Consider the following 25,165-nt stretch of genomic DNA (forward strand, 5'->3'; position numbering starts at 1 on the left):
TTAGGGGACACGCAAACTGCCACTTTCATTATCATTAAAAATTTATCAATTCGACCACTTTTTTTGTCAAATGAAAAGCAGTTAACTAAAATATAAAGTTCGAATGTCAAAATGATAAAAAGTTTAGGACCTAAGTGACAAAAATAAAACAGTCAGGGACTAAAATTGTCACTATCCCTATACAATAAATTAAAAGGAATGCATGGTCGGTGGTCACCTGTTTCGGTTTGCCGTAAATGACATAAAAGGCTACTGATGTTTAGGATGATTTGATTTTTGGGGAAAACGACAGTTGGTATTTAGCTTAAAATAGGGTCTGGAAGGTCGATGAAAGAATTTTAAGGGGATGTGCATGTGCTCAAGGTCTCAGTTCCCTAATAGAGCAGGGTGACACTTGTCAATCCTATCCTGTTAGATTATAGGAATCAAATTCATACCCAAACTTTAGACCACATTCTTATGGGATGTGTTTAAGGTCTCAATTCCCTAATGGGGCAGAGATCCTATCAACCACTACTATCATAAGCGTTAGCCTTAGTGTCATTCATGCTATTCACTGGTAAGTTCTCATAATCAAATCACTAATTTAACTATTTTTTAAGACTAACGCTAAACAAATTCAACTAAGTCAATTAACACTTAAATCGCTCAATAAATGATTTAATCAAATTTTAAAATAATTAATATTTCAAGCAACATTTTAAAATAAAATAAAAACTTAATAACTTATATTTAACAAAACAAATTTAATAATATCAACATTCGGTGTTTTAAAATAACAGTAAATTCTTAAAAAGTAAAAATACAGACTAAAATTCAAACTTAAATTTAACCTTTTGAAATTAAACTAATCAAACCAACCCACTGCTATCCCATAATATTTCCTTTCAGTAACTGACCAACAAACAGGGTAACACTTGTCAATTTTTCATTATTACTTTATTAGAATTTAGGAATCTATTTCCATCAACAAATTTGGGACCACTTTCTCAATTTCATCGGCTTCACCAAATTAAATTCTTAAGTTGAAAGATACATACATACATCAACATCAACAACAAGAAGGCACGCACAAAAGTGGAACCCCATCATTATATATTTAGAATTTTCTTCCAACAAAATATTGCATTTCCATCATCATCACCAGCAGTATCCCCATTCCCTTTTACTATACTACAAAAAGCTAAAGTTAAGCTACCTCAGTAGATACAGGAACAGGAAGCCATCACTATAGACATTACCATTACAATCATTCACCAGTAGTATTCCCCATCCCATTGCAACACTACAAAAGCTAAAGCAACTTCAGTAGATATAGGAACTGGATGTCATTATATACGGTATCCTATTCCTATTTGCTATACACTTTTCAAAAAAACCACTGCTCAAAAGTCATAACTATACCCTCTTTCACTTCACAAAATAAGGCCATTTCACAAGTTTAGCTAAGTCTAGCGCCAGTGGTAAGCATGTGCACTTGTTATAAGACCAAAAAGGAACATACAACCTATGATAAGAACCATATCATTTGCTCAAGTTTCTCCATTTGTCTTTGAGATCAACCTGAATAAATAATTAGATGTTATACATATAAAAAAGGAAAAATATTTCATTAAAAAAAAAAGTTGAGGCTGTATACTTGTCCCATACTTACCTGAGTTCTCTTTTTCAATATGTCCCGGTAGGATTCGAGAATGAGTTTCCATTGGGTTCCATACCTTCATTAGGAAAACAATTATAGTAAGGAATCAAGGGTTATGAACTACCAGAAATATCTTTAATCTCATATTTGGTAAACAAGTATTAACTACTATTATAGAAAGAACCTAAAGTAGATCTAACATGCTAACAGCAGTATACACAGAAAATTGAATGCAGAACCTCTCCGATGTAAGTTGAAAAAACTGAAACATAAAAAATTCTTTCATTATGAAAGTTTTCCCTTACGATACTCAGTTATTCACTTACTCTCGATAGCCCTTGATCAATGCCTGTTCTTCCTCATGCGTCCACCAGTTAGTTTTTCTTCTGTTTTTCTGCTTTTGGGGTTCACTTTCCTTCAGTGGAGACACATGATTCGTTTTAGGGCTTGGTAAAGTACACCTGTTCGAACAACCACTTGTCCCTCCATCAGAGCCATCAATTGAATCCTCCCACTACAACGATAATCAACGCATAAGATAGACAAAACATAACAGGGTTGAATAAACAAATGGGAATTTAACTTAATGAATGCAAGTAAAGAAATACAAAATCAAATGACCAGAAATAGTCATCCCAAGATTTCACAAAGCAATACCAAGCCAGGCAGGTCTTAAATAGTTATAACAATTAAGTATACGAAAGAGCAGGGTATTACAATTAAAGCATGCAGTGTAACGAAGGAAAAAGCCTAAAAGATACACGGTAAAAGAAATTCCCAGATTTCACAAAAAAACGTCAAGGCTAGTTTTTTTTACTGTTTGGTAATGATACTAAATGTAACACATCTGAATACACACCTCAGAAGCGTGAGCAGTGTCATTCCTTTCCATTATGCTGCGCTTACGAACTTTCTTGGGTCGAATGACAGCTTCATTCCCCTCCTTAGAATGAGAAGGTTCCGCAGTATGATTGACAGATGGTGCAGGAACACTCCCGTCCACCTTGTTGTAGTCTTCTCTAATGCCCTCATAAGGCGCCCTCCTCTTAGCAAAATAGGAATGAACGAACAAATAGGGATTTAGCTTGATATAAGTAAAGAAATACAAAATCAAATGACCAAAAAAGCTCATTAGACCCGTCCAAGGGCCGGGTACCCATCTGGCCCAGCCCAGCTAGGGCCAGGCTTGTACAAAGATTTTCACATCTCGTGCCAGCCCAAATTCAATTCAAATAAGAAAAAATATTTTTAAAAACTTAAATTTCATAATTAAGGTATATAAAATATCAATTACAAATACAATTTTTAATATTTTATTATTTTTTGAATAGTGAAATGGGATTTTTGGGCAGGCCAGGCCGGATGAAAACGGGTCTGGGCTCAATTGTTGTGAAACCAGGCCTCAGCCCACGGACAGCTCCAAAGCTCATCCCAAACTTTCATAAAAATATGGCCAAGTCAGGCAGGACTTACAATGGTTGTAACAATTAAGTGTACGAAGGAGAAAGATTAGGAGGAGATTACAATTACAAGTTAAAGCATGCAGTGTAATGAAAGGATAAGCCTTAAAATTCATGGTAAAAGGATAAGTATGCAGTGTAAAGAAAGAAACCAACAGTCCAGTAATGATACTAAATGTAAAAATGTGCACATCCGAATACACACCTCATGAGTGTGAGCAGCATCATTCCTCTTCATTAAGTTGCGCTTCGGCACTTTCTTGGGTCTACTGAAAGTTTCATTCCCCTCCTTAGCTTGAGAGGGTTCTACACTATGACCAACAGACGAAGCAGGAACACTCCTGGCCATCTTGTCCTGGTCTTCTCTGATGGCCTTGTCAGGTGCCCTCCTCTCAGCTTGAGCCTGTTCAAAATTACAATTCATAGGTGCTGCAGGAACACCCTTTTCCTTCCTTACATCCCCTTCAGCACCATCAGTACTTAAACTTTTAGCTGCTTCCATGAAAGATACTAATGTCGCAGCAACTTCTAAGGCTTTAGGGAGGGGATCAGCAACAGTAGCTGTCAAATCAGCAATACTTGACGTCAGTGCGTCTCGCAATTTGTCAATATCAGGAGTTGATAAAGTCCGGTACCCCTCTATATCAGCAGTGGCAGCAGGTCCCTCACAATGCCTATGGGAAGAATTAGGGTTACCACTTGTTTGAGAATTAACCATCAGAATCTCTGCAGAATCAATCAACCAGCTTAGTTAGAAAATATAATGGACCAGGATGACCAAGATTACCACAAGTAAACTAAGTATATCAATATGAGGCAAAATGTACACAGAATTGAGACAATTCGTCCACTCTTAAGCCAAAGAATAAAAGCTTTTGTACAGAAATTTAATCATTCAAAGCATTAGATAATCTTTGGAAAACAAAATTAATACATTTAGTAGAGAAAAATGAAAATGAAGAAGTCTACGTTTTCCTTTTTCGGTGCAATGATGAGTAGTTGGATAAAAAGATGTGGTAGGATCACCCTTGTCCTTGTTGGAGTCTTCCACACTCCCTTTAGGGTGGAAATTTTTACCAGCCATGACTAAGGCAACCGATTCAAGCACTTCTAAGGCTTCGGAGGGGGAATCAGTTACTCCATCTAGCAATGCAGCAGACCTGGTTTTACTTGCAACTTGCAAGCATCCATTAACTTCAAAAGATGATGGGGTGCCATTTTTGGTACAAAGAGGCTGGTCCTCCTCCATGTCAGTAATGACAACACCTCTAGGTTGCTTGCAGCGAGGACGAGGCTTATGTCTAGCTTGGAAACTTGCCCTTCGAATCTCTGCAGAACCAAGGTAATTAGATCAAACAACAACCAAGTTACCGCAACTAAAGTTAACTGGGCACATATAACAATATGAGGCAAAATGTACACAAACACATGAGACGATCATTCACACTACATCCTTAAACCAACGGTATAAAAGTTTTTGTATAGAAAATTAATTGTACATAGCAATATATTATCTCAAGAAAACAAGATTGACACTTCTACTAGAGAAAAGCAATAATTGGAAGAGAAGTCTTCATTTTCTTTTCTCAGTATAATCATTAGTAGTAGGATCATCCCTGTCTTTATTGGAGTATTCCACAAGTTTAGCTGCAATGCCAGAGGAAACCCTCTCACCCACTTCTAAGGCTTCGGAGATGGAATTAGTTGATCTGGCTAGCAATGCAGTGGTCCTTAACTTGAGCACAATTTGCAGCAACTAAGTGGATAGGGTGCCATAATTGCTGCAAGCCGACCCTCCTCCAAGCCAGCAACATTAACAGGTTCTCTATGTCACTTGCAGGAACAACGAAACCTATATATCCTCCACAAATTCACTTAGAACCAACAAAGGCAACTAGAACAAATAAAGACTAAGATTGCCATAACTAAAGTTAACAGGTTACACGTAACCACATGAAAGCAAAACTTACACAAACAATTTAACTATATTCACTCTACATACATTCATAAACAACCATATCATACCACAAATGAATCACACACAGCATAGTAAATATCATGAAAACAAAACTATGACTTCTACGTGGAATAAAATGAAAAAAAAAAAGGAAGAAGAAGCGAAGGGAAGAGAAGCTAACTCTTCTTTTTGTTAGTGCAAGGATGAGGACTTGAGGGGACTTGAGCAGAAGAAGAGATAACATTATCCACTGCGAGACAAATTTTTTAAAGAGAATTGAGTTAGATTAATCTCATGAAAACAAAGTTATGACTTATGCTAGGAATAAAATGGAAAAATAGAAAGAAGAGAAGGGAAGCCTACCATTCCCTTTGTCAGCGCAAGGGTGAGGGCTTGGGGAGGCTTCAGCAGAAGCAGAGACAACATTACCCACTGTGAGAGGCAAAATTTACAAAGAGAATTGAGTTAGATTCAATCTACACACATTATTATGCCAACATATAGTATTGCAAATAAATTACACATGGCAAATTAAGATTGAATAAAATGAAAGAAGAAAAGAGAAGCATACTTTTCCCTTCATCAGAACAAGGATGAGGACTCGAAGGGACTTGAGCAGAAGCATAGACAACATTATCCACTGTGGGAGGCAACATTACACAGATAATTGAGTTGAAATCATTCTACATGCATTCTTAAACCAGCAAACCATGCTTCAAATGAATCATACATACCATAACATAATCTTCAGAAAACAAAATTAAGACTTAAAATAAAATGACGAAAAGAAGAAGAAGAGAAGCATACTGTTCCTTTCGTCAATGCAAGGATGAGGACTCGAGGGGACTTGAGCAGAAGCTGATACAACATTATCCACTGGGACAAAATTTATACAAAAGAAATGAATTAGGTTTACTCTAGATACATTCTTACACCAACATATTGTACAGCAAATTAACTACACATAGCATAATCTCCACAAAACAAAATTAATATTTTTACTTGCAATAAAATGGAAAAAGAAAAGGAGTGTCGCCTACTGTTTCCTTCGTCAGTGCTAGGATGAGGATTCGCAGAGGCAGCATGATCCACTGTAGGCTCCGTAGTGGAAGCGGAAGCCAACCGACTCAAGGCAGGACTCATAGAACGGAAGGCCTCCTCCAAATAACCTTTGATACGTAGCAGCGCTTTACCGCGTGTATTGACACTCGACAACCTCTGAGAGGTCTCTAAATCCCATAAGCCCGCTTCGATTACCGTTCCCCATTGGACTAACTCGGAAGAAATAAGGTCCGACTTACCTGACTCCTCTAAGCTCTTAATCCGTAATCCCCAAATCCTCTGAAAAGCATCGAAGTAGTTGTCCCATGAGACCGGCAAACAACTGACCGTACAGTGTACGGCGACGGCACAAAAGGCTGCCTTCATGGATTCGGAAGGGAGAACACCCCGTCGGCGGTCGAGATTTTCAATTAAAATTAACGAATCGAGAACTGCGTCCGTGACAGTGGAATTCCCTGTCCGTTGTTCAATCGAGCGAAGAATAGCGCCTTTGTAATGAAAACAAAAGGTAGCATAGCCGTCGCCATTGTCTTCGTCGTTGTTGTTTGGCTGAGAGAGGTACCGCTTAAGAGTTGATAACACAGCAGGATCACGATCGTTGAAAAGGGGAAATGAATCGCCCATTTCAACTTTTCTTTTTCCACTTTCTAGAACTCAACCCAATTCCTTAAACTATTAAACTATTGAACAAATTTTCATTTCAATAAAATATAAAATTAGAGCTTGCCAGGCTAGGTTTTGATTGATTTACCTAGGGCTCGGCTTTCATGAAAAGACTAGCCCTTCAGTGAAGAGCCCAGGCCTGTTTACGATTCAAAAAAGTAATCCTCCCGCGCTTTTTCACGCCAAAAGAAAATTTTTAATGGAAGCCAAAAATCCAAATTTGAATTTAGCTTTTAGGCACACAGCCACCGCGTGCCTTGCCAATGCCATCATTAAATTCAAATTTTAAATTCTTTTTGGTCTAATTTTACTTTTAGTCCCTTTATTATGATAAAATTAAATTTTTTATTTTTATTTTACTTAATTTAACGTCTATATTTATTGAGGGCCTGTTCTACAATGCTTAAAAAAAGCACTACTGCTCCAAAAATATTGTTGAAAGAAAAACTGTGCTAAACAAGTTGCTTTTGGCTGAAATTTTAAAATTTTTAGAAGTGTTTTTCAAAAGCACTTCTGAAAAGTATAAGCTAAAATTTTTAACTTTTCTTCCCCAAAAGCACTTTGTGCTTAATTACTTTTTCACCCCTTCAATAATATAATACTTTCTTTTTTTTGTACTCAATTACAAATGTGTTAAAATTATTAATTAAAAATAAAAATATATTTTTAAAAATACTAATTACAAATATTTAATGGTTATATTTAAATATTTAAAATATAGTTTATATATTCTAATTAAATTTTATAAATAATTAATATTTATTGCTTAAAAATATTTAAAATTTATATTTCATATATTAAAATATTAACAACAAGTTATAATATTTTTTATATTTTTACTAAAATATAATAATATTAACTAATTTAAATATTATTTAAATGTATATTTGTTACTTGATAATAACATGTCTAAAATGAAAATTTTATTTCTCAAATACAATTTTTAAGATTAATGCTAAACACTCAAATTTTTAACTAAACTTTTCAAAAGTACCTTTCAAAAGTATTTTTTCACATCACTTTTTAAAAGCTCTTTTTAAAGTATTGCCAAACTAATCCTGAATGTTATTTGCTTGCTTTTAAATTATTAATTCACCAAACGGTAATGTCTCGAATAATCATGCATATTTTTTACTAGAATTTTTTGTGGAGATCTCTTCCACTAGCAACTTATTTAATAGTCGAATTCACTCAATAACCATCATTTTAGATTTAGTCACTGTGCCTAATCTAACATGACTTGAGACACATTATAATGTCACTTTACTTAGATTTACAACGACATGTCACTTACTTAATGTTATTTGTAGATTAAAAATTATAACTTTGTTCGTTGTTCCTTTTAAGTTGTTAGCATTATTATTGTTAATTAATAACAATGTTAATGGTGTGTTACACCTCATTAAAATTTTCGAGTGATCACGTTTCAAACAATCATGCATAATCTTCACTTGATACTATTTGTGAAGGTTTCCTCAGCTAACAACTTATCTGACAGATGGACCTATTCATTAATCATTATATTGGGTCTTAACTATCATACCCTGTTTTAGATTACTCAAAGCACGTCATAACGTTACTTTATGTAAGTCTATAATATCAGGACACTTATCTCTAACCTGTCAATACCAATCTAACGCGTAACACCTCGAAACAAATAATAGTCAATACATAAAAAATTGAGTGCGAGAAGAGGGACCATTACCCATTGCCTCCCTTCTGTCTAAAACCTCTACTTTCCTCCTTTACAACTCCAACTACCAATTTATGACCTCATCAACAAAGACAAATTAAGTTCTAAATTTTATTATAGCGAAGGGACTAAATGCAAAATTATCCCAATTCATCATCGCTTTTCTTCCATCTTCAAGCATTCAAACGACACAAGCTTTTGATATAACCTTTGGCAACCTCACGGAGCGAAGTCCATTATAAAACCTTAAAATTAAAATCAACACAATTTCTCGACTTTTCTTGCTTCCGTAAATGGCGACGCGCTACAGATCGTACGATTCACGCTCCTCCACTTCCTCTCACTTCTCCGATCCCTCGTCATCTGTAGACCTTAACAGCTCTGCTTCTTCGCGGAGGCCAAAATCGTCTTCTTCCTCTCGAGCGATTGTGAAATCGAAGCCATTGGATGCAGCCCAAAGCAGCCGCAGCAGGAACCAGGCGGCGGATCTTCACTTCACAACCATGGTGAAGAAGTTTATGGACAAGAAATTGGCAAATAAAACAACGGGACAGCTGATGATTCCATCGGATGTGGTAGCTGAGGGTCTCAAGAAGACGGCGAGGAAAGGCACTGCTTTCACGGCGTTGCAGAGGAAGCTGTTCGGTAAAGGATCTTCCGCTAAGGATAACAAAAAGGAGGTAAAAGGCTTGACGGAGGTGAAGGGGAATACGAGGACATTGGCCATGGTTTTAAGAAGTGAGAGGGAGCTATTGAATGCCAACAAAGAGCTCGAGATGGAGGTTTCCGAGTTCAAGCTTCTGCTTCAAGGCAAGAACAGAGAGGTGAGCCATTGATTTTTGAATTGGTTGCCATGATCGTGATTGTTGAATGCTAGCGATTCAATTCAGCATAACTAATGATCTCATTGATAAATTGTTTTCAGAATTTATTTATTTAGAATTATGTATTTGTATAATCTTAAATGTATTTTGTTCGTACCGGATCCATTCACGTCTCTGGAAACATTGTGTTAGCCATTTCATTGTTAAATATTTATGATTTTGTGTTAATTTAGCTATCACTAAGAAATGGAAAAAAATATAGCAGATTAAATTAATCTTGGGAAAGTGTAATTGTTTATGAATGCTATAGATGTTAATATAGATTGTATTTTGCAGGTGGAGAAGCTGAAAGATTTGTGCTTGAAACAGAGAGAAGAGATTAAATCCTTGAAGAATGCAATATTGTTTCCAGATGCCATGAATTGTCGACTTCAAGACCTAGTTGAAAAGCAAGGTTCGGAGCTGGCGCAAGCCAAACAACTAATACCTACTCTCCAAAGACAGGTCACTTCTCTTACAGGACAACTTCAATGCCTTGCCCAGGATCTTGCTCAGGTAATCCACAGTTCCACACAAAGCATTCAATATTAAATTACGTAGTGTAAATTAATGTTTAAAACTAATGATATAATCTGATTTTGTGCCTATTTTTAACTTAGTTTCAATTGGATACATTTCTGCTACTTTCCTCAAATAGAAGTCTTAATACTCCTCTATGAAAGAGCATGTAATGAATTTGGTATTATTTGCTATAGCTTAACATGCTTCACGTGTGATATGATAATTTATCAAGCCATATCTATGAGTCAGTAGCACAGAAGGAACGTCTTTCAAAGTCTTAATTAAAAACCATTATAAGGGTTCCAATTGTTAAGATATGCTTGAAACAGGTGAAGGCAGAAAAGTATTCTTCCAAAGCATGTAACCAGCAGCATGGCAGCGATGATGGAGATGAGCTTTTTGATTCTTTGGTAAGATTTTATATGCTATTTTCTATCAAAATATTACATATAGGTAAAAGTACTACGAGGATTCTGTACTTGGTGTCAAATTGAATTTTAAAATTTGTTAAATTAATTTTTATATATTAGATGAAAGAGTAAATTAAATTTTTTTTATTAAAAAATTTAACCAATTCTATTGATAAAAATTAGGTGATTAACGGAATAATTAAACAATATGTGATCAATTTTTAACCGTAAAACAAATAAAATTTAATAAAAAATCAGTTCACTTTTAATTAAACATAAATCAATTTATTCAATCTCTAAATATGAATAAAATACAATTTAAAAGATTTTATTTTATGATACTTGTGAATATATATACAGTAATAAGTAATAACTAATATTATTACTTGGACATAGGTATAGATTACTTCCTTTTCCGCTCTAGTTTTGATTTGACCCAATGCTTCTACCGATAAAGGTAATAACATCGTAAGCATGTCAGGAATTCAGTTCTGGAAACCCAACAACTCCTGGAAGTCCAGATGACTTGTTCCTCGAAGATTTAAATCCCTGTTTAACACCTTATTATGCCAAGTCAAAACCCAAGGTAAATGACTGTCCTAAAATTATTAAAGTCGATGTTAATCTCCATTAAATTAGCTACCTTGGTCCCCCCCTTCACATGACACTGAGTAATTAGTGAACATCTTGCAGGAATTTGACGAGATTCGATACGACTCGTCGCATAATGAAACCTTGTCTGACGAAAAATGGCAAGCATTCAATTAGCTCGGATTTAGTTCTCGTAGCAAGAAGGTATCGAAAAGTTCAGATCGTTGCAGGGATTCCAATAATGGAAGCTCAATGCCTTGAATCAGTCGCAGATCAAATGAAATCAAAGGATCATACTGCAAGCAAATACCATCATAAGCCTTTCTCAATTGCTTGGTATGTATCATTCTTGTTAGCTCCAGGTGTTAAATGGAATTAATGCTTTAAGTGCATTAATAATTAAGGGTTTATATTTATTACTTTGTGGTTGTGGTGGGCTACTCCTGCAAGTAATTTGATGACAATAATGTAGTACTAGTAACTTTCGTTTCAATATTTATAGCACAAGGCATTTTGACCCCAGAAAATGGGATGTGGACATACTTGAAAGTAGCTTTGATTATAGTGACCAAATTAAAATATAGTCAACGGTTTAAAAAGTATCATTTATATTTTACTAAACTCTATATTTTTATAACTTTAAAACTATAGTTTTATAAATGAAATTTTTATTTGAAATTGAATTGCTATTGTTTCAAGATAGTTCCATAAAAAGAATAGTTAACTGACTTCCCCATTTCTTTAACCAAATGGTGTCCAAATTGTATGTAATGTTTTTTATGATTAGCCTCAAGAACTGAATCCTTTGCTTGCTGAATATGCATTAATTAAATTCATCAAGTTAATAATTACTAAATACATAGATGATGAGTCCTCTTACATGTGTTTCAACGAGCTTACATTGCATATTTTACTATATATATATATGATATAAGATTAGACAACCCTTTGGACTGAGCCTGTGAAACTAGCTGAAATTCTACCACCCGGAGTTGCCTTTGGCTTTGTTGACACCACATAAGCGAAATAGAGTGAAAGCAGAGATACCAGATTGGAGTACCATGCACACACTAGCTAACACTGCCATTGATATTCCTTCCCCAACTTGGTTACAAAACTTGCCATACAGGTTGCATATCTTCATCCATTGAAGTTCCGTTTGCCCCAGCTTCGCAAACACTGCTGACTGTGCCGCGGCTCCCACGGCGGCCACATTCAAGTATGCCATTGCCTGCATTGTAGATATTCATAATATCTATGTTAATTGATCATTACATTCTCACTTCGCACGATACCATAGCGGTTGAACTGATTAGTAGTCTAAAGAATGATTTTAAATGGATTAAATCAAAAAATTAGTACGAACCAAACTTGAACATCTACCGATATAATTAATAGCTACCGTACAAGTTGATTATAATGATTAAAGCGATCTTGTAGTGGTTAAAATAAATCCTGTTCATCAGTTACTGGCTATGAACCAATAAATTTCATAACCGACTTTTGATATGCACTATTATTTGACCGGTGCAATATTTCATTTTTAGATATATAATAAATAAACATGAAATTTATAAATTTCATGTGGTGCACTAAAATCACACGTGTTGGCCTACAAAGAAGTGAAAAATAATAATAACATACCAGCTTTATTTACTACGTGGAGGAATATGAGATGACCAAATTACCTGCACTCTATGCTTATCAGGAATGAGAAGTAATTCCATGCAACAACATTTATGACACCCACCATTTTTCTTCCCCTCAGAGGGGATTTGAAACTTGTACAAACCACTAAATGAGTCCCTAAAGTACCATCCCAACCATCCACGCCAATGAACATTAAATGCAAGTGTAAAGCCTGGCAATAGTGTTTTTTTTAATATAAAAATTTGATTTTTTTTGTTATCAAAAAATATAATCTTCACTTCATTCTATTTATTAAATATATAGTGAATGATGTGATAAAACATCATATATTTCTTTTTAAGCATAACGAAAATTTAGCTCGTTTTTATTTTTATATAAATTTGACATTTATTATTATTTTAATTAAATTTTACTTTCAAATTTTTTAAAAAGAGTTCAAGACATTTTTTAGTAAAAATATTGAATAAATCATTAGTTTTTTTAAAGATATTAGTGTGACACTAGCAATTGATGTATGAATTATATTAAACCCTTAGAACTTATCTCACCTAAATTGGCCATTGCTCTTAAAATAGCCTCTTTTTCTTTTTTCATTTTTTCCCCAATCAACCAAACATGCTTTGCAAAACAGCCACAAACCCCATGATACAATTTTGGAGACAAATAATTGTAAACCAGAAACTTATACGACTATACCTGAGAGAGTTAGCTGTATTATAAGACTAGATGAATTTAGTATTATTAAACAAATCAATGCCAACATCGACATTGTTATTAGCGTAAAATATCATGTATTTGAGTGCTTAAATGTATTATACTTTTAATAGAACCAAAAGAGGCAGCAAATGCATGCCAAGTAGAAGTAGAAATATGGTACCTGATCTCCACTGAAAATGGTCCAAGCCAAAGGCTTATTGACAAGCACACTTCCCTTCACCATACTCACCACACAACGAACCACTTGTACTAAGGAATAGGCAGCAGCTACCCCATTGGCTACGACCAAAAACCTATAAAAATTTGATCAAGAAAACCCAGAAAAATATATAAAACAAAGTAAAAAAAGAAAAGAAAAGAGGGAATAATGGGTCAATCAAGGGAGGGCTAAAGAATCTTACACAAGAGCTTTCATGTCTGTAAACCGAGCTTTCTTCTGAATCGAAAAGATTTCTTTGACCTGGCTATCGGTTCCCACTAGAAAGGCTGTGAGTACACTGAGGACGCATATCAAACACCTTAAGAGCAACTCTGCAATCCTCACTCTTCTTTCAATTACCATCGGATTAGTGCCATGGTATACGGGGACATTCCCAGGACTAATACCAACACCCAAATAATTCATAGTTTTTGAGAAGAAAAAAAGGAAAAGGAAGCAATGAAACACGGACCCAGAAAGAAATAATTTGAAGCACAAAGCAACGTACACACACCCCGGATGGTATGAATGACTTAACCAACCAGGCAACCACCACTCACCACTGGTTAAATAGGCGTGCGCCAAAAGCTAGACTGAAGTGAAGGGTAAGTGGCCCTTTAATATTATATCATATCGAATCAATTTTATTTGGAATGGCCTAATTTTGGTTTTAATCCCTTTATTATATCAAAACTTGAGATTCAGTATCTCAATTTTGATTTGCCATTTTCGTTTTTTTTTTATTAGTTCGTCTAAATAGATTATTTAAACCGTCTATGATAATAAGGTTATCTTCGGGTTTTTTCTTTTATGTTAATTTTGGGTTTTGAGATGACTTATTTTGATAAAATGAGAATTATTTTATGGCTTTTAAACATTATTCGATAATTCTAATAATTTTAAAAAATTAAAATTTCAAGTTACATATATTTATTTTAAATATATTTTATATAAAAATTTTGAATTATTTTCTTTATTTTTAATATAAGATATTTGTTTTATAACATAAAATTAGATTGGATTCAAGTAACTATAATTTTTCAATATATTTTTCAAAAATGTCTAAACGCCTCAATTTGAATTAATTTTAATTTCTCTATCTTATGGTTAGGGTTATTTAACTAACAATAAATATAAAATATTTAAAAATAATTTCATGTCGTCATTTCAATAGTAGCAATTAATAATGTTATCGACTAAAATATGTTAATAAGATTCTAAAATGCTATTTTAATGTAAAGAAAAGGGAATGTATATTTTTCTTAATTTGATATTTAAACTTTTTTAGCTCAATTTAATATTTGAACTCGATAATTTTTCTTAATTTGATATCTAAACTTTTTTGGTCCAATTTAGTATAATAATTAATTAAATTAATAACATTAAAAGTAATTGAACATATAAATTATAAAAAATATCATACTGTTATATTTCGCCATACATTGATTATTTTACTATCTCATAGAAAAATAACATTGTTAGTATATTAGAGTAATTTGTAAAACGTTTGGCAAGTACCAAATCGAACACAAAAAAATTAGGTACCAAATTAGGAAAAAGAGTTAAATTCAAGTACCAAATCGAATAAAAAAGTTTAAGTACCAGATTAGAAAAAAATGTAAAATTTATGTACCAAATATTATATTAAGCCTTATATACATATTCTTTGAATGCGGTTTTTGAAACGGTTGGTGGTGGAGTAGACCTGTCCATGGGCCGGGCCCAAAAAAAAATTCGGCCAGCCCAAAATATGGGCCTAAAATTTTGCCCAGGCCCGGGAAAAAATAATAAGCCCGAGCCCGGCCCGTTTTTTAATAAACACAAAAAAAATATTTTAAAAATAAAAAAATAAAAAAATATATTTTAAAGTATTTTAAAATTAAAAAATAAAAATAAAAATATATATTTATTATATTCGGGCCGGGCTCGGGTCAAAAAAGTTGAGCCCGACCCGGCCCATTTTTCAAACGGGCCTCATTTTTTTTTACCCAAACCCATATTTCGGGCCTATATTTTTACCCGAACCCTCCCATCTTTCGGACGGGCCATCGGGCAGGGCCAGGCCGGGCCGCCCGACCCATGGAAGGTCTATGGTGGAGCTTTGCTGTAGATGTATGGCATTGCGTGTGGTCTAAGTTGCAACTTCATAAGAAGAAAAAAATAAAAAATAAAAATAGAAATAAACATTTATTTGGTAAATTATAACCATAAAATTAAAATATAAATTTTTTAATTGATTAAAGCAGTTAAACTCTTACGATAAAAGTTAATGCTAATAATTAATTTAATTTGATAAGATTGAAATGTTTTTAATGGAGATTCGAAACAGGTCGAGTCGTGCATTATTTTAAGGCAAGGGGAAGCGGCAACCGTTTTGTTGTTCCAAGAAGGGTCAGAGAGAGGTAAATCAAAGGGAGTGGCTTAAAATAAATGAACCTTTTTTCTTTCTCTTTTAAACTATAATTTTTGTAATAATAAAAATGGAAATTTATTGAATAAGTCAAATTAAATTTTTATCATTTTTAGAGAGGGTTAAAGTGTAATTTTATCTTTACTAATTTAAAATTTTAAAAATTTTAAAAGAGGCCGAGATCCCTACTAGCCCTTTAACTATGCCTTTGCCTGGAACTACCCATAACTCCTCTTAACTCATAAATAAGAAAATAATACGCTTTAGCATGCTCAAATTCATGTTCTCTTGCACTGACAATAATGTTTATACCAATCGAGCTAAGATTCAATCTGCTATTTCAAATTTAAAGCTAATTAATATTTGGATTAAATGGATTTAAATTATACACTTTTATAATAAATTAATTTAAATTCATCCCTTATTTTGTTTGAAAGCAAAAGCAAAAAAGCAGATAAAATGATGAAAGTGGCATTTGGTGATTGTGGTAGGGTCCTTTGGGTGGTTGGTTTTTGTTTCTTGTTTCTCCACATGCTATGATGATGTTAATATGATGTGAATTCTTTTGAAGATATAACATTTTCTTAATACTTCGAAATTAATTAATAAATAAAATTTAACTATTTTGCTTAATATAATTGTAAAGATAACAAAGTTTGAGGGTAATTTGTAATAGCGCTTCACATCATACGATAAATAATTAAAATAAGAATGATTTACATTGTGGAATATATAAAAATGGTTAGACGTAAAAGTTTTAAGAAAGTTCGGGTGTGTTTAGTTTGTTTTTAAGAAGTAATTTTGGGATAAAACATTATTAGATAAATTATTTTCTCGAAAGAAAAAGTACTTATTACAAGCTAAATATAAGTTCAAAAACAATTTTTCAGGACCTGAAAATTTTAAATTCTCCTTAAATAATATTTTTTTTTCAAAAATTCTTTTAAGAAGTATTCTTAAACTAGACCTTAACCGGACAATTTTTTTTTGCAAAATCCTTTCCTTCCTAGTGATGGGCGAATATTTATAAGGTGACGAGTACTGGTTTAGAATATTGTTAAAGTTAATTTAAAAAAATTAGATTAAACGTTTTTCGAATGTGATAGATCATAAAAACGTTTCTTATCTTTTTGTAAGCTGTATAAAGTTATTAAGTGTAGATCTAATCATGGATCGGGCCGAAAAATAGATTTGAAAAATAGGTTTGAATTAAAAATAAGATCCGTTTAGAAAATAGGTCGGGTTTCAAGTAAGTTTTTTTTTAATTTGAACTCAACCGAATTTGTAAAAAGAAAAAAATTGTTGTTGTTTTGTCACTATTTTCACATTGTTTTGCTATAAATTTGCTATTATATTACTATTATTTTGTTGTTATTATTTGAATATTGTATAACTCTTATTTTATTGTTAATTCCACTACTATTTTAGAAGTATTTATTTGCTAAGTTGTACCTATTTTAGTGTTATTTAATAATAAAGACTTTTTAAAATTTTATTTTCAATTGGTTGGAAAATGTTTATTTTAATGTTTTTAGTGTATTTTTTAAATTTATTTTTATATAAATATAATAGGCGGACCAAGTTGGATTTAAATTTTAATATTTTTATCTAGATTAGATTTGGGCAAAAATTTAAATTCGTTTTCTAAATTCAAACTAAATCCAAATCTAAAAAACGAGCTTAAAATCTTATATTGACTTAACCCGACTCATAATCAGCTCTAATTAAATGCGATCAGACTGAAACTAAATTCTGTCAGCGAAACTATGAGGATGCTATGTACCACTCAATCTCTATAACGGTCGATTGTTCTAATTTAAGACATTGTGACCATATATTTTTAATATAGTAAGGATAATTTATTATCCAATTAGACTCTAATGTCAAATTTAGTAGAGTAGACACGTGTTGTGTGAATGCACAAAGCTAAAAGCTATAATAATAAGCTTGAACAAAAAGGTAAAAAGGAAATGCAACCCATTTCCATGTCCAACAACTGCATTCCACTAGAAAGAGCAACCTAACTTTATAGTTTTTTTTTTTTTTAGTTTCCAAATTCTCATATTCAACCCTACACCTTTAAACAGTAAGTGAAATCATTAATGACTTACTTAAAAGTTTTGTATTTGAGATTCTTTTGGTGTTTGGTAATGAAATTGGAATTTGATTAAATTCGGAGTTGATTTACATTAAGTCTTTAATTAGGGGTAAAGTTTTTTTAATGTTATTTTCTTTATCTATAAGATTTAAATTTTAGAATAATTTAGAGTTGAAGATATAGTTACCGGAGAAGATCATACAGCACGATGAGACGAATGATGTCAATACCACAACTGTTACTTAGTTGGCATGCTCTCATGCTCTACCTCACCACCCATCCTACTCCACTATGGATGAGAAGTCTTAAAAACCTCTATTATAAGAATGTTAGATACATCTAACCCCGGATCGCTCCATGATTTTTTCTAATTATTTTTAAAGTTTTTAATCTTTTTAAAGAACACAAATATTTAAACATAATGTGTTCAAGAAAATTTTTAATATTCTTAATTCAGACTTTAATCTTAAAAAATACAATTAAACTCACATCCATATTTCAAAGGATAAAAATCAAAATTTACCATCCTAATGACTACAAAACAAGATCATGTACGTGAATGATAACATGGGGGCTTCAATTAGGTTGTATCTTACTGCAGATTTGCACCTCCATTTCTCCATAAAAGTCCAATATCAATATTTGCAAGCTATTCATTTGGAAGTGGATATGGAGTTTTCTTAAGCACCAAGGCTATTATGCAATGGGGTTGGCCATTTGCTTTACCAATAGCAGTAACAGTTATAATGGGGAAATAAGACATGGTGGTTGGCTTGGTTTTTTTTAATCATTTTGAATATGTAAAATCACAGTCAAACAAAACAGAGGAAATTACACTGGCATTCTAAATATATTATCTTATATCATTTGCTTTTCTTTTCCCCTTTTAATGCCCCCTTCACCTTCACTTTCATTTACATCTTTAGCTAATCCATGTATCAACCACCATAAAGATTATCATGGACATGTCAAAACAAGTATTTATTAACATTTTACCGGTAGGGAAGAAGATGAAGAAGAAATTATCCGCAACTTGAGGCCTAACTGACAGGACCGGAGGAGCATAGGGTTTATATTTTCTGAAGCATCAACAACAACCGCCGCCCGCTTTAGCCTCTGCTGCATCAGGTTGTGGGTTATCTTCTGATGGTAGAACCACGGTCTTTCCATCAAATGAAGAAGAATCTGGCTTATTCAGCTCGTGAGACATCATAACTTTCTTGCTTAATATGTTATAGATCTCTTTAACAACTGTCTGAAAGGCAGCTGCTACATTGGAGGAATCAAGGGCAGACGTCTCCATGAAAAACAAACCCTGTGCCTCCGCCAAAGACTTCCCTTCAGCAATAGACACTTCCCTGGCATCCCGGAGATCTGACTTGTTGCCTACTAAAATGGTGACTACGTTCATGTCAGAGTGAGCTGTTCAAAAAGACAAACCACACGAGTCAATCCTTAGTTGTCAAGGCCTAAAACCGACAACTCTAACATTCACGAGAAGGGCAACTAAAATATGCAATAATATGGCTAAGGGTCCCTTTGAAAACAGGATAAAACTATCCCTTTTTTGAACTCGAGAGACTTTTGATAAATCATAGAAATGAGATTCGCATCGAGAAGGTTTCTACATGGACCGTAAGCATGTGTAATAAAAAAAAGACAAGTTCACCGTGGTTCTTACTCTGAAGTTCATTTAGCCATCTGCCGATGCTATCAAAAGTCTGTCGTCTGCTGATGTCATACACAAGGAGAGCTCCAACCGCACCTCGGTAATATGCAGATGTAACAGCCCTAAAACGCTCCTGACCAGCTGTATCCCAGATCTGTGCCTTAATTTCCTTCCCATCTAAATGGACCTTCTGGGTTTGAAACTCCACTCCTATGGTCGACTTTGAGTTAGGGTAGAACTCATCCCTAGCGAATCTTGCAAGTAAATTCGATTTCCCAACAGCTGAATCACCAACCAATACGATCTTGAAAAGGTAATCCTCGGTTTTCTCTTCCTCCGTCACAAAATCCATTTTCCAACCTTACGAGGATCGTCACTCTACAGAACCATATCAATAATAAATAACACTCAGCATTGAGGTTCTTTTCCAGGACGAAAATTATCAACTAAGAAACGCCAACCTTATCCTATTCAAGAACAAAAACGGGTTTAGAGAATAAAGGAACAAAAGAAGTAGGAAAAGGAAACTTGAAATGAAGGGAAGGTATAACAAGTACAAAATGCCACTAAGCAATTGCTTGTATGAAGAATCTGAGAAAATACCTATCTTCTGAAGCAAATATTGGATCAATTGAATAAAAAGGGACTAACTTCTACTCCACTCTCTGCATCCTGCAATGTAGGCAAATCTATCACAAACGCTCCAAGTGTTATGTTCCCTGCAGTGACAACACAATATGAACGGAAACACTAAAACCATCAAAAATACTCAACCAGCATAAATAAATGCACAAGTTGCTATGGTTTCGAGTATAATAACAGTATCCCGCTAAAGGATTCATGATAAGTAAAATTTTCATCTTAACTTAAAAAGTAAAATAGGCAACTGGTATGGTGCAACAAGTGATATGCTACTCGTTAAGGTCTTACAAATAAAATCCTAAGGAGGCAAGAACCGGTACCTTGAAACCTCCAATGAACTTGCTTCCACCTTGCCTGGCACATCAAATCCCACTTAAGCTCCCTCTATGACTTAGATCTTGGAAGCAAAAAACAAGAACATAAGATAAATGTTAGATCATTCATCAGAATTACATTTTAACAGCAAGTCAGTACTTTAGAGGATATTGAAAAGAACCTCATAACTGCCATATTAGAAGCCTCGAACAAGAGCTAATGCAATACGTGACTAATAATAGTGGCTCCTAAGATTCCTATGCTTCCACTTTGCCTCTCAACCAGTAAATCATCATATTGGTATTTGTATTAAGTTTAAAATTTACAGACAAAAGTGACGTTAAATAACAAAAACTAGAGGCCCAAAATTGTTAAGACTCTTTGAACAAAACTTCTATAGCTACGAGGACCTTCAAGAAATCAACCATGCATTATAACTTGCAATAGTAATATAAGACGCTTGGTAGTATTGCAACAAGAATGAACTTATGCACTGCACTTTATTATAGCTCAATAGAGATTGCTTTGAACATTACCTCTGGAACATGATCCAGGAACAACATATAACTTCATATATAAATGAAGCCTTGTACTTTCAGTTTTAAATGCGGCCCTCCTTTAATGAGGTATTTTGTCTTATTCCTTGTCTTAATTATTAAAGATGCTGAAAAACTCAGTCTTTAAAAGTTATTTATTTATTCACAGGATTGTTTTTTGAAAGAGTTAAAAATGCAGATTCAAAAACTTTACCGCTTCGTAGACGGCTCATAAACCTTCACCGAAACAAGAACCTCGATTTGGAAAACTAGTAAAACACTGATCACAACAATCTGAAAGTAGAGTACTTGCACTTTGCATAGTTATATAGACTCAGTTTCCCATCAAAGAGATGCCATTATAAACTCGAATCACTAAGCGAACTACCATCGAAATTTTATAATTCGCAGTTCACTAAAATACTGAAACAAGTGAACCAATCAAGTCCACATATTGAACCAAAAAAAAAAAAAGGGACCTAATAGCACCAAATTTGAAGTCTCAAATGGCCAAATGAGTTCACTTTTGCAGAGCTACAAAATCCGGAATCAACTTTTTACCAACATTTTAAAACTTATATTAACTAGCCGCTGGTGTAGTGTCAAATGACTTACGTTATTTAAGCTCGGGTTCAAACCCAAACAACCCTTTATCCAAAAAAAACCCTTATAATGAGTTAAAAACACAACTTTATGCATTAGATGAGCGAAAAGATGATATATAATAATATCCCATATGGAATCACTAGACCTCTAAGCTATTAACGAAACAAAATTAGCAAACAGCAAACAACAAATAACGATGAAAAAAAAGGGTGATTGAGATTCGGCATTGACAAATGAAAACCTAACCAGTAATGAGTGCGACAAATCAAACCCATTATTTATAAAAATAAAAATAAAGCGAATGCCAAAAAAATATTAAATAAATAGATCGCGTTTCATTGCACTCACCGACTATACGAAGAATTGAGAGGCTAAAAACCAGAGCAAGCCCTTGGGTTTTTGTATCGGAATGAGGATGAAATCAAAGAGGGGTTAAAATGGGAATGCGTTTAAGAATCGGATCTGAATGGAAATGAAATGTAAAAGAATGATAGAAGAAGAAAAATTTCAAAGTATTTTCATGTTTTTGTTTATTTGAATGAAGAAACAATAATAAGAGTTACGCAATTGCTACGAGGTGGTAGCTCAGGCTCAGTCTCAAGCTCGGACTCGGACTCGGACTCGGACTCAGTCGTTGGCCAGAGCCAGCCAAGGGATTTGCATTTACTCTGCTTACCGGCATAGCCTCCCCACTATAATTTCATGGGCTCATTTTTGGGCCTCTTAATGGGACTATGGCCCTCACTATATTGTTATGGATAAAATATACTCCAAGTCCTTGTATTATTTATATATTTTAAGTTTAATCCTAAACTTTTATTTTCAAGAATTTAGTTAATCTATTTTAATTTCAAATTGTTAATACCATTAAAATATTTTTTTAATTTATTCGATATTTAAAAATAGAAAAATATTCACTTTGTAGCCATATAAAAAAATTTAACGTTGTAATAATAGACCTAAATTTAATAGAAAAATTTTAACAATGTTAACAATTAAAATTATATTTTTAAATATGAAAATAAAGGAACTATAATCCTAAAAATAAAATAATAAATTTCACATGTACAAAAAATACAAAAAACTTTAAGCATGTTTTAACATGTTATTATTTGAAGCAAGGTACAACCTAAAAGAGGTCTAAATTCGTAAGACTCAAAACTCCTTAGTTGATCTAGTTGCCGACTACACTACAAAGTAATCAATTAGGCGGAGAAATCATTTTATGAATCCTTCCCACTACATCGTTCGTGGTCCATTTTCAATTATTTACTGATATTTCAGTAATTTTTTTTCCATACTATTGATAAATGATTTTGGTAATATTTTTTAGCCCGAACCCCTGGGACCATGAATAATATAGTGAGAAGAGTTCATTAAATAATTTCTCCTAAACGACAAGTAGTTGCCTAAGATTTCCATCTCATCCAGTTTGTTATAAATTTTGTTCCCTTTAATTTTATAAAACCTCCTTATAAATCCTTAAATAAAATTTATATTTTACCCGAATATATATAATTTAATTCCAATCCTTCTAATTTATAATCAAAACATGCAAATAGAAATTCCGCCATTGAAAATAGTATCAAAATGATTTTATATGAATTAAAATACAAAATATAAATTTTATATGAATTACTGATATTTATGAGAGTGAGAAGATGTAGTAGAGCAGGTGCTTAAATGTTTTGTAAGAACAAAAGGAAGATTTACAATGTCAATGAAAACTTAGTTATATTGTGGGAGAACCATATTCTGAAACTATGGTTGAAATGCAACAGAACAAGAATGTTGGAGTGGAGGGCCCAGTCCTAGCCTTAGCCCTGGGGATGTTCATCAGCTACCTAAAACTTTGATCTCTCTCTCTCTATATATATATCTACACCCGTGACTGTTGGTTGGAATGATAATAATTTTGATATCTCTTAAATCATTTGGTTTAAATAATAGGGGAAATACTGTTGAGACCTTCATTTGAAATTTTAAGTTCAGTATTTGTTTCCAACCCATTTGAATATAAACTTTAATTTTGATTCTATTGATGGTATGTCGAACAATGTGAACATGATGGTAGGGATGTGTGGTTCACCTTATTTTATACAAGGCAAAGGGTCGCTTAATAAGGTTATCGCAAATGATAAAAGATAGAGTATGCTAAGATTAAGTGAAGGGATCAGAGAGAAGAAGAAGAAGAGAAAAGGATCCCTGTTTGATGTGGGCCTTGAGTCTTATAAACTCTTAGCCCTCGTCTTGAAGTGTCATGTGTCAAGCTTCTATAGATGGATTAGAGACAAGTAGCCAACTGATCTGTCGATATAGGCCTAGGTAGCGTGGTGACTAGATGAACTTTCAATCATATCAAATGAAACGTGGTGGTTAGAGTTAGATTGGCAATTAATTAGTAGGGCGTTGCATGTTGGGCTGAGGGGTTTTTGAATTCACTACTCGATCTCGACGATTTTAGGGTATAACAAGCTCTTTCTATATAATAAGAGTAAAATTATAATTTAATAAGATAAAAATATATCGAAATGAAAAGCTCGATTCAACTTGCAAATCGTCCGAATCAAGTATTGCAGTACTTAAATTCACTTTGATTAATAACTTGAGTTACTCGAGCTTTACTCGATAATTACCAAATAAAATTTTAAAATTTTTAATCAAAATTGAATGACGTGTGAGAATAGAATTCTCATTTACACCCTAATCTAATTTGAATCAATTCCAAATTTAATTAAAATGAGTATAGGATACAAGCTTGTAGAAATGAAATGAAAGCATGCAGATGGATTTGCGGCCAATTCCATACCTCGTACGGTCATACCGTACGTGTCAGCTGGCATTGCATGCCGCTTTTCTTGGACAACGCTAATTGCGTGCAGCGCAGCAGCAGTCGGCAGAAACCTTGGCCACCTCCATGTGGTTAAATTCAATATTTGCCTCAACCTCTCTTTAACTGGACCACAATTTCTTTTGGCCACCACGTTTATTTTCTTTGGATTGCAGTTATATCATCACCACCATATACCATGAATAGACTGCCGACAGTTTGATGAGTTATTGGGATACCAATACTTTAGATATGGTAAGTTATTACTTGTTTTGGTTTATCGAGTTTTATGGTTTTGTTCATAACAGACATTTCACTGGTTGATAGTAATATAAAAAATTATGGATCATAGAGTAAATCGATCTCTTCTATTAAAAAATCCATTCGTTTTTGCTATTGAAAGTTGGCATAGTTAATAAAATAATTAAACAATAACATATAACGTGCCACATGTATCTTATGCAGAGATACAAAGATTTATTTTTAATAACAGAAAAAAATAAAAATTAAAAAAAACTAAATTGTAATAGAAAAAATAAAATACAAACCAAATCTTAAAATAAAAGCTGGTAGTTTTACCGAATATCACATCCTTTCCTACTCTAGAAAAGATCCGTTGTCTTCGGTGGC

At 33.4% G+C, this 25,165-nt stretch overlaps 4 protein-coding genes across 8 annotated transcripts; 1 reads left to right on the forward strand and 3 right to left on the reverse strand.

Moving 5' to 3' along the window:
• Window positions 1-1,051: 1,051 nt before the first annotated feature.
• Window positions 1,052-6,817, reverse strand: LOC105776112 (uncharacterized). 2 transcript variants are annotated; one of them, XM_012598602.2, is made up of 11 exons: window positions 6,100-6,817; window positions 5,867-5,935; window positions 5,631-5,699; window positions 5,423-5,491; window positions 5,241-5,309; window positions 4,129-4,431; window positions 3,308-3,828; window positions 2,502-2,687; window positions 1,969-2,156; window positions 1,655-1,718; window positions 1,052-1,563 (listed from the first exon to the last, which is right to left on the reverse strand). In XM_012598602.2, exons 1-11 carry the CDS (start codon window positions 6,743-6,745, stop codon window positions 1,525-1,527), a joined length of 2,223 nt encoding a protein of 740 aa, XP_012454056.1. In that variant the 5' UTR covers window positions 6,746-6,817; the 3' UTR covers window positions 1,052-1,524. The 2 variants fall into 2 exon arrangements, with proteins under 2 accessions (XP_012454056.1, XP_012454054.1); XM_012598600.2 differs by having other exon boundaries at window positions 4,072-4,431; window positions 6,100-6,816.
• A 1,800-nt stretch (window positions 6,818-8,617) lies between these two features.
• LOC105776983 (uncharacterized) lies at window positions 8,618-11,390 on the forward strand. 2 transcript variants are annotated; one of them, XR_001128157.2, is made up of 5 exons: window positions 8,618-9,301; window positions 9,638-9,856; window positions 10,192-10,272; window positions 10,762-10,858; window positions 10,966-11,390. XR_001128157.2 is itself a non-coding variant. In XM_012599984.2 (5 exons), exons 1-5 carry the CDS (start codon window positions 8,771-8,773, stop codon window positions 11,038-11,040), a joined length of 1,011 nt encoding a protein of 336 aa, XP_012455438.1. In that variant the 5' UTR covers window positions 8,628-8,770; the 3' UTR covers window positions 11,041-11,390. The 2 variants fall into 2 exon arrangements, 1 of the variants encoding a protein (XP_012455438.1); XM_012599984.2 differs by having other exon boundaries at window positions 8,628-9,301; window positions 10,754-10,858.
• Window positions 11,391-11,667: 277 nt separating this feature from the next.
• Window positions 11,668-14,008, reverse strand: LOC105776985 (CASP-like protein 2B1). The gene is made up of 3 exons (XM_012599991.2): window positions 13,632-14,008; window positions 13,391-13,523; window positions 11,668-12,094 (listed from the first exon to the last, which is right to left on the reverse strand). The coding sequence occupies exons 1-3, from the start codon at window positions 13,853-13,855 to the stop codon at window positions 11,843-11,845; spliced, it is 609 nt and encodes a 202-aa protein (XP_012455445.1). The 5' UTR covers window positions 13,856-14,008; the 3' UTR covers window positions 11,668-11,842.
• A 4,771-nt stretch (window positions 14,009-18,779) lies between these two features.
• Window positions 18,780-22,378, reverse strand: LOC105776984 (ras-related protein RABA5a). 3 transcript variants are annotated; one of them, XM_012599988.2, is made up of 5 exons: window positions 22,054-22,378; window positions 20,569-20,645; window positions 20,210-20,325; window positions 19,619-19,984; window positions 18,780-19,359 (listed from the first exon to the last, which is right to left on the reverse strand). In XM_012599988.2, exons 4-5 carry the CDS (start codon window positions 19,956-19,958, stop codon window positions 19,025-19,027), a joined length of 675 nt encoding a protein of 224 aa, XP_012455442.1. In that variant the 5' UTR covers window positions 19,959-19,984; window positions 20,210-20,325; window positions 20,569-20,645; window positions 22,054-22,378; the 3' UTR covers window positions 18,780-19,024. The 3 variants fall into 3 exon arrangements, with proteins under 3 accessions (XP_012455442.1, XP_052478833.1, XP_052478834.1); XM_052622873.1 differs by having other exon boundaries at window positions 19,619-20,073; window positions 22,054-22,377; XM_052622874.1 differs by lacking the exon at window positions 22,054-22,378 and adding an exon at window positions 20,745-21,097 and having other exon boundaries at window positions 19,619-20,073.
• Window positions 22,379-25,165: the final 2,787 nt, after the last annotated feature.

The sequence above is a fragment of the Gossypium raimondii genome, chromosome 10 (assembly GCF_025698545.1).
Source record: "Gossypium raimondii isolate GPD5lz chromosome 10, ASM2569854v1, whole genome shotgun sequence".
Taxonomy (NCBI): domain Eukaryota; kingdom Viridiplantae; phylum Streptophyta; class Magnoliopsida; order Malvales; family Malvaceae; genus Gossypium; species Gossypium raimondii.

What these genes read in the sequence shown, in the direction of transcription:
- LOC105776984 (XM_012599988.2), bottom strand. Translation starts at nt 19,958, where the DNA reads ATGGATTTTGTGACGGAGGAAGAGAAAACCGAGGATTACCTTTTCAAG. An exon ending in ATGGCTAAATGAACTTCAGA is followed by an intron (nt 19,360 to 19,618) that starts GTAAGAACCACG and finishes CTTTTTGAACAG; the next exon opens with CTCACTCTGACATGAACGTA.
- LOC105776985 (XM_012599991.2), bottom strand. Translation starts at nt 13,855, where the DNA reads ATGAATTATTTGGGTGTTGGTATTAGTCCTGGGAATGTCCCCGTATAC. An exon ending in ACAGACATGAAAGCTCTTGT is followed by an intron (nt 13,524 to 13,631) that starts GTAAGATTCTTT and finishes AAATTTTTATAG; the next exon opens with GTTTTTGGTCGTAGCCAATG. An exon ending in CCATTTTCAGTGGAGATCAG is followed by an intron (nt 12,095 to 13,390) that starts GTACCATATTTC and finishes TCTACAATGCAG; the next exon opens with GCAATGGCATACTTGAATGT.
- LOC105776983 (XM_012599984.2), top strand. Translation starts at nt 8,771, where the DNA reads ATGGCGACGCGCTACAGATCGTACGATTCACGCTCCTCCACTTCCTCT. An exon ending in ATGAGCTTTTTGATTCTTTG is followed by an intron (nt 10,273 to 10,753) that starts GTAAGATTTTAT and finishes TAAGCATGTCAG; the next exon opens with GAATTCAGTTCTGGAAACCC. An exon ending in ATGCCAAGTCAAAACCCAAG is followed by an intron (nt 10,859 to 10,965) that starts GTAAATGACTGT and finishes AACATCTTGCAG; the next exon opens with GAATTTGACGAGATTCGATA.
- LOC105776112 (XM_012598600.2), bottom strand. Translation starts at nt 6,745, where the DNA reads ATGGGCGATTCATTTCCCCTTTTCAACGATCGTGATCCTGCTGTGTTA. An exon ending in TTGTTCTGATGAAGGGAAAA is followed by an intron (nt 5,492 to 5,630) that starts GTATGCTTCTCT and finishes TGCCTCTCACAG; the next exon opens with TGGGTAATGTTGTCTCTGCT. An exon ending in TTGCACCGAAAAAGGAAAAC is followed by an intron (nt 3,829 to 4,071) that starts GTAGACTTCTTC and finishes TTGATTCTGCAG; the next exon opens with AGATTCTGATGGTTAATTCT.